This window comes from Bombina bombina, chromosome 12, assembly GCF_027579735.1.
Source record: "Bombina bombina isolate aBomBom1 chromosome 12, aBomBom1.pri, whole genome shotgun sequence".
NCBI lineage: Eukaryota > Metazoa > Chordata > Amphibia > Anura > Bombinatoridae > Bombina > Bombina bombina.
The window spans coordinates 117,909,086-117,923,337 of record NC_069510.1 but is presented as its reverse complement, the minus strand read 5'-3'; the positions used below and the strand labels follow the sequence as shown (position 1 = coordinate 117,923,337).

Genomic DNA, 14,252 nt, shown 5'->3' with positions numbered 1-14,252 from the left:
GTTGCTAATTGAGGCCAAGCCAGAAGAGCATTGAATATTGCTCTTAACTCCAGAATATTTATCGGAAGGAGTTTCTCCTCCTGAGTCCACGATCCCTGTGCCTTCAGGGAGTTCCAGACTGCACCCCAACCTAGAAGGCTGGCATCTGTTGTTACAATTGTCCAATCTGGCCTGCGAAAGGTCATACCCTCGGACAGGTGGACCCGAGACAACCACCAGAGAAGAGAATCTCTGGTCCCTTGATCCAGATTTAGCAGAGGGGACAAATCTGTGTAATCCCCATTCCACTGACTTAGCATGCATAATTGCAGTGGTCTGAGATGTAGGCGCGCAAATGGCACTATGTCCATTGCCGCTACCATTAAGCCGATCACCTCCATACACTGAGCCACCGAAGGGCGCGGAATGGAATGAAGAATATGGCAAGCATTTAGAAGCTTTGATAACCTGGACTCCGTCAGGTAAATTTTCATCTCTACAGAATCTATAAGAGTCCCTAAGAAGGAGACTCTTGTGAGTGGGGATAGAGAACTCTTTTCCTCGGTCACTTTCCACCCGTGCGATCTCAGAAATGCCAGAACTATCTCTGTATGAGACTTGGCAATTTGAAAGCTTGACGCCTGTATCAGGATGTCGTCTAGATACGGAGCCACCGCTATGCCTCGCGGTCTTAGAACCGCCAGAAGTGAGCCCAGAACCTTCATAAAGATTCTCGGGGCTGTAGCCAACCCGAAGGGAAGAGCTACAAATTGGTAATGCCTGTCTAGAAAGGCAAACCTTAGGAACCGATGATAATATTTGTGAATCGGTATGTGAAGGTAGGCATCCTTTAAGTCCACTGTGGTCATGTACTGACCATCTTGGATCATGGGTAGGATGGTCCAAATAGTTTTCCTTTTGAAAGATGGAACTCTAAGGAATTTGTTTAAGATCTTTAGATCCAAAATTGGTCTGAAGGTTCCCTCTTTTTTGGGAACCACAAACAGATTTGAATAAAAACCCTGTCCTTGTTCCGTCCGCGGAACTGGATGGATCACTCCCATTACTAGGAGGTCTTGCACACAGCGTAGGAATGCCTCTTTCTTTATCTGATTTGCAGATAACCTTGAAAGATGAAATCTCCCTTGTGGAGGGGAAGCTTTGAAGTCCAGAAGATATTCCTGAGATATGATCTCCAACACCCAGGGATCCTGAACATCTCTTGCCCATGCCTGGGCGAAGAGAAAAAGTCTGCCCCCTACTAGATCCGTCGCCGGATAGGGGGCCGTTCCTTCATGCTGTCTTAGAGGCAGCAGCAGGCTTTCTGGCCTGCTTGCCTTTGTTCCAGGACTGGTTAGGTTTCCAGGCCTGCTTAGATTGAGCAAAAGTTCCCTCTTGTCTTGAAGCGGAGGAAGTTGATGCTGCACCTGCCTTGGAATTTAGAAAGGCACGAAAATTAGACTGTTTGGCCTTTGATTTGGCCCTGTCCTGAGGAAGGGTATGACCCTTACCTCCAGTAATGTCAGCAATAATTTCTTTCATACCAGGCTGAATAAGGTCTGCCCCTTGAAAGGAATGTTGAGTAATTTAGACTTTGAAGTCACATCAGCTGACCAGGATTTGAGCCATAGCGCCCTACGCGCCTGGATGGCGAATCCGGAATTCTTAGCCGTTAGTTTAGTCAAATGAACAATGGCATCAGAAACAAATGAGTTAGCTAGCTGAAGAGTTCTAAGCTTGTCAACAATTTCAGTCAATGGAGCTGTATGGATGGCCTCTTCCAGGGCCTCAAACCAGAATGCCACCACAGCAGTCAAAGGCGCAATGCATGCAAGGGGCTGTAAAATAAAACCTTGTTGAATAAACATTTTCTTAAGGCAACCCTCCAATTTTTTATCCATTGGATCTGAAAAAGCACAACTGTCCTCAACCGGGATAGTGGTACGCTTTGCTAAAGTAGAAACCGCTCCCTCCACCTTAGGGGACAGTCTGCCATAAGTCCCGTGTAGTGGCATTCTATTGGAAACATTTTTCTAAATATAGGAGGTGGGGAAAAGGCACACGGGCCTATCTCCACTCTACTAATAATTTCTGTAAGCCTTTTAGGTATTGGAAAAACTTCAGTACTCACCGGCACAGCATAGTATTTATCCAGCCTACACAATTTCTCTGGCACTGCAATTGTGTCACAGTCATTCAGAGCAGCTAATACCTCCCAAGCAATACACGGAGGTTCTCAAGCTTAAATTTAAAATTAGAAATCTCTGAATCAGGTCTCCCCGAATCAGAGACGTCACCCACAGACTGAAGCTCTCCGTCCTCAGGTTCTGCATATTGTGGACGCAGTAAACGACATGGCTCTTACAGCATCTATCGCGCTCTGTATCTCGTCTAATCCCAGAGCTATCGCGCTTGCCTCTCAATTCAGGCAATCTGGATAATACCTTCTGACAGGGTATTATTCATGATTGCAGCCATGTTCTGCAAAGTAATACGCTATGGGCGTCCCTGATTGTACTTGGCGCCATATTAGCGGGCGTCCCTTGAGCGGGAGGCGAAGGGTCGACACGTGGGGAGAGTTAGTCGGCATAACTTCCCCTCGACAGACCCCTCTTGGTGGACAATTCTTTTATAGATAAAGACTCGATCTTTACTGTTTAAGGTGAATTCAATACATTTAGTACACATTCTCCTATGGGGGGGCTTCCACCATGGCTTTTTAAACATAATGAACAAGTATCCTCTGTTTCAGACATGTTTGTACAGACTAGCAATGAGACTAACAAGCTTGGAAAACACTTTAAAGCAAGTTAACAAGCAATATAAAAAAACGTTACAGGCTGCCTTTATGAAGAAACAAATTTTGTCAAAATTTGAAATAACCAGTGAAAAAAGGGCAGTTACACTAACAAGAATCTTTACAGTGTATGTTAACGAAGTCAGCCAGAGTGCATTGCAACCCACTTGCAAATGGATGATTTACCCTTAATAACGAAAAACAGAATAATAAATGACAAAAACGTTTTTTTTAAACACAGTCACAACAACTGCCACAGTCTACTGTGATTGTTACCCTCCTCAAACACGACTTTGAAGCCTTTTGAGCCCTTCAGAGATGTCCTGTATCATGCAGAGGGAATCTGAATGTCTCTGTCAGTATTTTTACCTGCACAGAAAAGCACTAAAATAGGCCCTTCCCACTCATATTGCAACAGTGGAAAGCTTCAGGAAACTGTCTCTAGGCAGAAATCAAACCAGCCATGTGGAAAAAAACATAATTTATGCTTACCTGATAAATTTATTTCTCTTGTAGTGTATCCAGTCCACGGATCATCCATTACTTATGGGATATTAACTCCTCCCCAACAGGAAGTGCAAGAGGATTCACCCAGCAGAGCTGCTATATAGCTCCTCCCCTAACTGCCATTACCAGTCATTCGACCGAAAACATGCAGAGAAAGGAAAACCATAGGGTGCAGTGGTGACTGTAGTTTAATGGAAAAATTACCTGCCTTAAAGTGACAGGGCGGGCCGTGGACTGGATACACTACAAGAGAAATAAATTTATCAGGTAAGCATAAATTATGTTTTCTCTTGTTAAGTGTATCCAGTCCACGGATCATCCATTACTTATGGGATACCAATACCAAAGCTAAAGTACACGGATGACGGGAGGGACAGGCAGGCTCTTTATACGGAAGGAACCACTGCCTGAAGAACCTTTCTCCCAAAAAAAACAGCCTCCGAAGAAGCAAAAGTGTCAAATTTGTAAAATTTGGAAAAAGTATGAAGAGAAGACCAAGTTGCAGCCTTGCAAATCTGTTCAACAGAAGCCTCATTCTTAAAGGCCCAAGTGGAAGCCACAGCTCTAGTAGAATGTGCTGTAATTCTTTCAGGAGGCTGCTGTCCAGCAGTCTCATAGGCTAACCGTATTATGCTACGAAGCCAAAAGGAGAGAGAGGTAGCCGAAGCTTTTTGACCTCTCCTCTGACCAGAATAAACGACAAACAGGGAAGACGTTTGTCGAAAATCCTTAGTTGCCTGTAGATAAAATTTCAGGGCACGGACTACATCTAATCTAATCCTAATCGAAGAAGGATTAGGACACAAAGATGGAACCACAATCTCTTGATTGATATTCCTGTTAGTGACCACCTTAGGTAGGAACCCAGGTTTAGTACGCAGAACTACCTTGTCTGAATGAAAAATCAGATAAGGAGAATCACAATGTAAGGCAGATAACTCAGAGACTCTTCGAGCCGAGGAAATCGCCATTAAAAACAGAACTTTCCAAGATAACAACTTGATATCAATGGAATGAAGGGGTTCAAACGGAACCCCCTGTAAAACATTAAGAACTAAGTTCAAACTCCATGGTGGAGCAACAGTTTTAAACACAGGCTTGATCCTAGCTAAAGCCTGACAAAAAGCTTGAACGTCCGGAACTTCTGACAGACGTTTGTGTAAAAGAATGGACAGAGCTGAAATCTGTCCCTTTAAGGAACTAGCGGATAAACCCTTTTCTAAACCTTCTTGTAGAAAAGACAATATCCTTGGAATCCTAACCTTACTTCATCAGGCCCATTTATCAAAGGGCTTGCGGACCTGATCCGACACTGCGGATCAGGTCCGCAAGACCTCGCTAAATGCGGAGAGCAATACGCTCTCCGCATTTAACATTGCACCAGCAGCTCACAAGAGCTGCTGGTGCAACGCCGCCCCCTGCTGACTCGCGGCCGCCAGCAGGGAGCTGTCAATCATCCCGATCGCATTCGATCGGGTTGATGTCCGGCGATTCCTGTCCGCCTGCTCAGAGCAGGCGGACAGGGTTATGGAGCAGCGGTCTTTAGACCGCTGCTTCATAAGTTGTGTTTCTGGTGAGTCTGAAGACTCGCCAGAAACACGGCCCTTCAAGCTCCGTACGGAGCTTGATAAATGGGCCTGTATGAGTAACTCTTGGATTCGCACCAATATAAGTATTTGCGCCATATCTTATGGTAAATCTTTCTGGTAACAGGCTTCCTAGCCTGTATTAAGGTATCAATAACTGACTCAGAAAAACCACGTTTTGATAAAATCAAGCGTTCAATTTCCAAGCAGTCAGCTTCAGAGAAATTAGATTTTGATGTTTGAAGGGACCCTGGATCAGAAGGTCCTGTTTCAGAGGTAGCGACCAAGGTGGACAGGATGACATGTCCACTAGATCTGCATACCAAGTCCTGCATGGCCATGCAGGCGCTATTAGAATCACTGATGCTCTCTCCTGTTTGATTCTGGCAATCAATCGAGGAAGCATCGGGAAGGGTGGAAACACATAAGCCATCCCGAAGGTCCAAGGTGCTGTCAAAGCATCTATCAGAACCGCTCCCGGATCCCTGGATCTGGACCCGTAACGAGGAAGCTTGGCGTTCTGTCGAGACGCCATGAGATCTATCTCTGGTTTGCCCCAACGTCGAAGTATTTGGGCAAAGACCTCCGGATGAAGTTCCCACTCCCCCGGATGAAAAGTCTGACGACTTAAGAAATCCGCCTCCCAGTTCTCCACTCCCGGGATGTGGATTGCTGACAGGTGGCAAGAGTGAGACTCTGCCCAGCGAATTATCTTTGATACTTCCATCATTGCTAGGGAGCTTCTTGTCCCTCCCTGATGGTTGATGTAAGCTACAGTCGTGATGTTGTCCGACTGAAACCTGATGAACCCCCGAGTTGTTAACTGGGGCCAAGCCAGAAGGGCATTGAGAACTGCTCTCAATTCCAGAATGTTTATTGGTAGGAGACTCTCCTCCTGATTCCATTGTCCCTGAGCCTTCAGAGAATTCCAGACAGCGCCCCAACCTAGTAGGCTGGCGTCTGTTGTTACAATTGTCCAGTCCGGCCTGCTGAATGGCATCCCCCTGGACAGATGTGGCCGAGAAAGCCACCATAGAAGAGAATTTCTGGTCTCTTGATCCAGATTCAGAGTAGGGGACAAGTCTGAGTAATCCCCATTCCACTGACTTAGCATGCACAATTGCAGCGGTCTGAGATGTAGGCGTGCAAAGGGTACTATGTCCATTGCTGCTACCATTAAGCCGATCACCTCCATGCATTGAGCTACTGACGGGTGTTGAATGGAATGAAGGACACGGCATGCATTTTGAAGCTTTGTTAACCTGTCTTCTGTCAGGTAAATCTTCATTTCTACAGAATCTATAAGAGTCCCCAAGAAGGGAACTCTTGTGAGTGGAAAGAGAGAACTCTTCTTTTCGTTCACCTTCCATCCATGCGACCTTAGAAATGCCAGTACTAACTCTGTATGAGACTTGGCAGTTTGAAAGCTTGAAGCTTGTATCAGAATGTCGTCTAGGTACGGAGCTACCGCAATTCCTCGCGGTCTTAGTACCGCCAGAAGAGCACCCAGAACCTTTGTGAAGATTCTCGGAGCCGTAGCCAATCCGAATGGAAGAGCTACAAACTGGTAATGCCTGTCTAGAAAGGCAAACCTTAGATACCGGTAATGATCTTTGTGAATCGGTATGTGAAGGTAAGCATCCTTTAAATCCACTGTGGTCATGTACTGACCCTTTTGGATCATGGGTAAAATTGTCCGAATAGTTTCCATTTTGAACGATGGAACTCTTAGGAATTTGTTTAGGATCTTTAAATCCAAGATTGGCCTGAAAGTTCCCTCTTTTTTGGGAACCACAAACAGATTTGAGTAAAACCCTTGTCCTTGTTCCGACCGCGGAACCGGATGGATCACTCCCATTAATAAAAGATCTTGTACGCAGCGTAGAAACGCCTCTTTCTTTATTTGGTTTGTTGACAACCTTGACAGATGAAATCTCCCTCTTGGGGGAGAGAATTTGAAGTCTAGAAGGTATCCCTGAGATATGATCTCTAACGCCCAGGGATCCTGGACATCTCTTGCCCAAGCCTGGGCGAAGAGAGAAAGTCTGCCCCCCACTAGATCCGTTCCCGGATCGGGGGCCCTCGATTCATGCTGTCTTAGGGGCAGCAGCAGGTTTCCTGGCCTGCTTGCCCTTGTTCCAGGACTGGTTAGGTCTCCAGCCTTGTCTGTAGCGAGCAACAGCTCCTTCCTGTTTTGGTGCAGAGGAAGTTGATGCTGCTCCTGCTTTGAAATTACGAAAGGAACGAAAATTAGACTGTCTAGCCTTAGGTTTGGCTTTGTCTTGAGGCAGGGCATGGCCTTTACCTCCTGTAATGTCAGCGATAATTTCTTTCAACCCGGGCCCGAATAAGGTCTGCCCTTTGAAAGGTATATTAAGCAATTTAGATTTAGAAGTAACGTCAGCTGACCAGGATTTTAGCCACAGTGCTCTGCGTGCCTGAATGGCGAATCCGGAATTCTTAGCCGTAAGTTTAGTTAAATGTACTACGGCATCTGAAATAAATGAGTTAGCTAACTTAAGGGCTTTAAGCTTGTGTGTAATCTCATCTAATGGAGCTGATTCAAGTGTCTCTTCCATAGACTCAAACCAAAATGCTGCTGCAGCCGTGACAGGCGCAATGCATGCAAGAGGTTGCAATATAAAACCTTGTTGAACAAACATTTTCTTAAGGTAACCCTCTAACTTTTTATCCATTGGATCTGAAAAGGCACAGCTATCCTCCACCGGGATAGTGGTACGCTTAGCTAAAGTAGAAACTGCTCCCTCCACCTTAGGGACCGTTTGCCATAAGTCCCGTGTGGTGACGTCTATTGGAAACATCTTTCTAAATATCGGAGGGGGTGAGAACGGCACACCGGGTCTATCCCACTCCTTAGTAACAATTTCAGTAAGTCTCTTAGGTATAGGAAAAACGTCAGTACTCGCCGGTACCGCAAAATATTTATCCAACCTACACATTTTCTCTGGTATTGCAACTGTGTTACAATCATTCAGAGCCGCTAACACCTCCCCTAGTAATACACAGAGGTTTTCCAGCTTAAATTTAAAATTTTAAATATCTGAATCCAGTTTGTTTGGATCAGAACCGTCACCCGCAGAATGAAGCTCTCCGTCCTCATGTTCTGCAAATTGTGACGCAGTGTCTGACATGGCCCTAATATTATCAGCGCACTCTGTTCTCACCCCAGAGTGATCACGCTTACCTCTTAGTTCTGGTAATTTAGCCAAAACTTCAGTCATAACAGTAGCCATATCCTGTAATGTGATTTGTAATGGCCGCCCAGATGTACTCGGCGCTACAATATCACGCACCTCCCGAGCGGGAGATGCAGGTACTGACACGTGAGGCGAGTTAGTCGGCATAACTCTCCCCTCGTTGTTTGGTGAAATATGTTCAATTTGTACAGATTGACTTTTATTTAAAGTAGCATCAATACAGTTAGTACATAAATTTCTATTGGGCTCCACTTTGGCTTTAGCACATATAGCACAGATATCTTCCTCTGAATCAGACATGTTTAACACACTAGCAAATAAACTAGCAACTTGGAAATACTTTTCAAGTAATTTACTATAATATGAAAACGTACTGTGCCTATAAGAAGCACAGAAAAAGTTATGACAGTTGAAAATTAATAAACTGAAAAGTTATAGCATCAAATCTTTGTAAAAAACACAATTTTAGCAAAGGATTGCTCCCATTAGCAAAGGATAACTAACCCTGATAGCAGAAAAATAAACGTTTTTTTATCACAGTCAACTACAATCTCACAGCTCTGCTGTGAGTGATTACCTCCCTCAAAACAAGTTTTGAAGACCCCTGAGTTCTGTAGAGATGAACCGGATCATGCAGGGAAGACAATAAACTTCTGACTGAATCTCCCCCTCACACATAACAGTGAGAGAGATCAGTAAACTGTCATAAATTAAATAAAACGACTGCCAAGTGGAAAAAAAAATAGTGCCCAAAACATTTTTTCACCCAGTACCTCAGAAAATTAAACGATTTTACATGCCAGCAAAAAACGTTTAACATTAATAAATTGAGTGTTATTAAAGAGCCTGTTGCTAGTCCCTGCAAATTAGGCTAAAGTTTTATGCATACAGTATAATTCCAGTGAAGTGCCATTCCCCAGAATACTGAAGTGTAAAATATACATACATGACAGCCTGATACCAGTTGCTGCTACTGCATTTAAGGCTGAGTTTACATTATATCGGTATGGCAGAATTTTCTCATCAATTCCATTGTCAGAAAATAATAAGCTGCTACATACCTCTTTGCAGATTAATCTGCCCGCTGTCCCCTGATCTGAAGTTTACCTCTCCTCAGATGGCCGAGAAACAGCAATATGATCTTAACTACTCCGGGTAAAATCATAGAAAAACTCAGGTAGATTCTTCTTCAAATTCTACCAGAGAAGGAATAACACACTCCGGTGCTATTATAAAATAACAAACTTTTGATTGAAGGTATGAAACTAAGTATAATCACCACAGTCCTCTCACACATCCTATCTATTCGTTGGGTGCAAGAGAATGACTGGTAATGGCAGTTAGGGGAGGAGCTATATAGCAGCTCTGCTGGGTGAATCCTCTTGCACTTCCTGTTGGGGAGGAGTTAATATCCCATAAGTAATGGATGATCCGTGGACTGGATACACTTAACAAGAGAAAACTAGGCCCCAATAAGTTTTGTCACCAAACATATATAAAAACGATTAACATGCCAGCAAACGTTTTATATTACATTTTTATAAGAGTATGCATCTCTATTAATAAGCCTGATACCAGTAGCTATCACTGCATTTAAGGCTTTACTTACATTAATCCGGTATAAGCAGCATTTTCTAGCAAATTCCATCCCTAGAAAAATATTAACTGCACATACCTTATTGCAGGAAAACCTGCACGCCATTCCCTCTCTGAAGTTACCTCACTCCTCAGAATATGTGAGAACAGCCATGGATCTTAGTTACTTCTGCTAAGATCATAGAAAATGCAGGCAGATTCTTCTTCTAAATACTGCCTGAGATAAACAGCACACTCCGGTACCATTTAAAAATAACAAACTTTTGATTGAAGAAATAAACTAAGTATAAAACACCACTCTCCTCTTACGACCTCCATCTTTGTTGAGGGTTGCAAGAGAATGACTGGATATGGCAGTTAGGGGAGGAGCTATATAGCAGCTCTGCTGTGGGTGATCCTCTTGCAACTTCCTGTTGGGAAGGAGAATATCCCATAAGTAATGGATGATCCGTGGACTGGATACACTTAACAAGAGAAAACTGGCTCAATGTCAGGGCAGGGAGTGGTTTGGAAGGTAGCCTTAAATAGTCTGTAGTTGATTACAGAACTGCCTACAGCTGACAGGCAGGTGGAGTCAGAGAGCAAGCCACTGCTGGCAGCAGGACTCTGAAGATTAAAGCTGAACCAAAGCCCTCCAGTGGCACATGGGGAAAACTTCAGGCCCAAGAAAACAGAGACCCAGGTTCAATCTTGGACACGGGCATGACAGAGGTGTACCATGTGATCATTGGTTTGCAATGTGTGGAGCTGCTTTTCTAATGATATCAATGCTAATAATGTGGATTAGAGTTTATATGTTCTGTTACGCTCAGTTTATATGTTATGTGTATGAGTGCAGGATATGACAGATGTGTTTAACAATACACATGTTTTATATCAATGAATAATAATAGTGGAAACCCCCTACATGGCTCATAGAGAAGGGAATGTAGTCTCATGCAAAACTTTCTGCCTTCCAGGAAGCTTACTCCCCATCACTATACAATGCATGCAGGGAATTAGAGTCCAGAATTCTAGTAGTACAATATTGAGAGGGAAATAGGGAACTACAAATCACAAAATGCTATGTAACTCCCAGAACAATGTGCTTAACAGAGCTACATTCAGGGGAATTAAAAGAAAAAAATGGACATTCAGATGCCCTTTTGTTTTCTGAAGTTTGTACTCCAGGTGGAGAGGAAAATCCAGGGGGGCAATTGCCCCCCCCCCCCTTGTGGATACCCATGGGCAAGATAACTCAGACCAGAGGGACCACACAGAGCAAATATGTTTTATTGCATATATCCCAAAGTAATTTTCATGGAAACCCATATAAATATACTAAAGAAAGCTCTGGCTGAGTGAAATATTATTGCTTGAAGATACTATGGTGAGTGTACAGCTGGTGGCTAACTGACTGATCTGATGATCAACAGGTATATGCTGAAAACCTTTAGGAACAGAATATAAGTGGAGCACAATATATCGCTTTCGCTGAAGCGATATTTGCTCTTCACTATGTAATACCAGCGCACGCTAATGTGTGCTGGTATTACAAGTTAAATGCAATGTAATTGCACTGAAGCATTGCGCTCACAAGAGTGCACTTCCATAGGCTCCAATGGGAGCCTCATTCGGATGCCATCAGAGACGGAATCAGAACCTTGTGCATCAAAGAGGTAAGTAGCGCAGCGAAGAGGTAAGTAGCGCAGCGATGGCAGCATATTTTTAAATATATATGTATATGACTATATACATATATATGAATGTGTTAATATGTGGGTTTTTTCTTCAAAAACCCCACTCCCAAAACTAAATTTTTTTAAAATAAAAAACTACAATGCCCTTTATTTTGAGTGCATTTGGGGCACATTTAGAAAATTAATCGGAGATCAGATCTCTGGTTAATTTTCTGAGCACTAATTGCTACCACAAGCTCGCTGGAGCAAGAACCAATCACTTGTGTCCATTTGCGGGCACACAATAATTTAGCACTCCACTTGTAATCTAGCCCTTACTGTTTTATTTGATGCAAAAAAAAAAAAAAAAAGAATTTCTAAATGTATTTTATGATCAGTAAAATTTTAGCTGCCATTATTCACTAATCCCATTGGTAATTAGCTACTTGATGCACAACGTGTTGCGTTGTTTGGGTGTGAATAAAGACACAACCTGTTATAAAACTAATAATGCACTACAGTCCCAGACCAATACTTACTCTTGTCCATCCAGAAGACCCGAGCGGGGACGGCACTCTTAGGGGGGTTACAGGGTAAAATTAGCGATTTACCCTCTTCAACAACAACGAGGGAAGAATTCTCCTTCTGCCACTTGGGCATTCCTGGTGAATAAAGCAGCACATCAGTTCATTTAGCCTTTGGTCAGTTGGACTAATGCTCAGAGGACTTATGTGGTCACATTCCAAACCCTGAAGCACAAGAGCGTGTGGACACAAATGAGCATCTTCTTTTTCCATATCAATTTATTGCAAGTGAAGCAATACAAAAGCAACATTCGGACCAAACAGTCCTTAATCATGAATGATTAAGGACTGACTGGTCCGAAATGTTGCTTTTGTTTTGTTGCACTTGCAATAAATTGATAATATAAGTGGTGCAGCTACATACTTGACTTTGTGTATATTGAGGGCTGCTGGTGTGAGGGCCTGGGCAGCAAGCGACACTTACATTGGTGCTGATTACTCTGCTTGATTGACCATTGTTAGGGGTAATATGAACCTGACGGCAGGCCATCTTGTTCCCTGCAGCCATCTTGTGATGATAGCATCCATTTTGTAATGAATTAGACTTTATTATAGTGGTTTATTATGTAGTAAGAGATATGCTGATGTTAGGGTAGACTTGCATAGATATAATAGCCCTGAGAATGACCCTGAAGATGTGCATTGTTATCTCTACAAGATGTCAAACGGCTGTGATTTGTGCTGGGCTAGGAGGCCCAGTTACTGTGTATTCCTGTAGACAATGACTCCCTAACACTCCTTTTTAATTCCAATATATTTTCTATGAGTTTCTTTGTTCTTATAGAAATACCATGTGAAATGATGTAATTATGAATACGTCACTTGTTAAACCTATATGCTGTAACTCTTATTGTAAGAATATTATAATATCTAGGGAAGGCATAAATATACATTGTATCATTTTTATATGTTATTGTTTAATTGTAATGTATCTAAATGTATCTTTTCTGTATCCCTTTAATATTCAATTGTAGCTAGACACATAGTGACCTTATACACAATTTTATATGTACTTTTGAACCATTGGGCTATGTGTGAGAAAACAACTGCTGATAGTAAGGAATTTTAGTTTAGGTCAAAGGTAGCTATACATCAGATTGAAATATTTTGAGATCCTACATTACTCCTTTTTTCCTGTCAGTCATAAATTTACTTAATATCTTCAAGGATATCTGACAAATGTGATGTACAACTTACAGGATGCCAGATGTTTTTCCTCATCGTAGAAATGAGCTAATGACTACAGATTTCAATGTATTCTGAAAGGTATATAAGCTCGCTATCCTGAACAATAAAATTAGAGCTGTTCAACAAACATATTCTTGTGTGTTCTCTGAATGGCTCTCCAAGTACTTGAAAACACTTTGCAGGGTAGATACCAGAGTCCTGAAGCAGAGGAGAACAAGAGGGTCCTGGTCCTAGAGGAGTCTCCTTACAAATGGTGTCTAGAAGTGATAGCTTGTCAAGGGGTGAGTAAAACACTTGTTTTGCACTGTTTTTTGCTTACCCATTGTCAAACTAGAACCCTATAGGACCAGACACTCAGGTTATCTATAAAAAAAAAAATATATAGTGGGGAATGTGTATGTATGTTATGCATGTGTATGTTGTGTATATATGTATTATTAAAGGTGCTTTTTTTTTTTTTATGGAAATTTTTGGTAAAAATTGTTTTGGTTATAAAGTAGTATCTGAGGTTAGAGGCCTCCAAGAGATACATGATTACATGGTATCTGAGGTTAGAGTCCTCTGAATGATACATGTTAATTGTTTTTATTTATTAGATATGGTATCTGAGGTTAGAGGTCCTTTGAATGATACATATTTATTGGTTTCGGAGGTTAGAGGCCTCCAGGTGACATATGCTGAGGTTAGAGGCCTCCAGTGACATATGATAGGTTAGAGTCCTCTAGAGACATATGTTTTTATTGGTTTAAAATATAGTATTTTTAAGGTTAAAAACGGAGTTCGAGTCTCTGTTGGAATATAAGGATTTAATGTGGTATAATAAGTGTTGTATGCGGTATATATGTTGTAAAATAAAGGGGTATAATTCGGTAAATTTATTGCATATTATCCATAAACTCTGGTAACAGCCTGGAAATTGTTTTGCTATCTTTGTCTATGCGCAATCTGTTGCTGTATTGCATTTGATTTTTCTGCTTGCACACTTCAAATTGCTGTATTGCCTTTGCATTTTCTAATTGCTTTTAAAGTTTGCTTTTTTTTGATTGCTATATACTTACTGTGCTGTTTTGTGCTTAAAATATATATTAAGGTGAATGTGCATTTATTACTGCTGCTCTTTTTGTGTTGTTAAAGAAGAA

The 14,252-nt window shown here is 42.2% G+C and overlaps 1 protein-coding gene across 2 annotated transcripts in view; it reads right to left on the bottom strand.

Moving 5' to 3' along the window:
• Positions 1-14,252, bottom strand: part of L1CAM (L1 cell adhesion molecule) — a 403,835-nt gene that overhangs the window by 134,721 nt on the left and 254,862 nt on the right. For both annotated transcript variants that reach the window (XM_053695800.1, XM_053695801.1), the window contains one exon: positions 11,881-12,003. In XM_053695800.1, the coding sequence (XP_053551775.1) occupies positions 11,881-12,003 (123 nt within the window). The remainder of the gene's footprint in view (positions 1-11,880; positions 12,004-14,252) is intronic.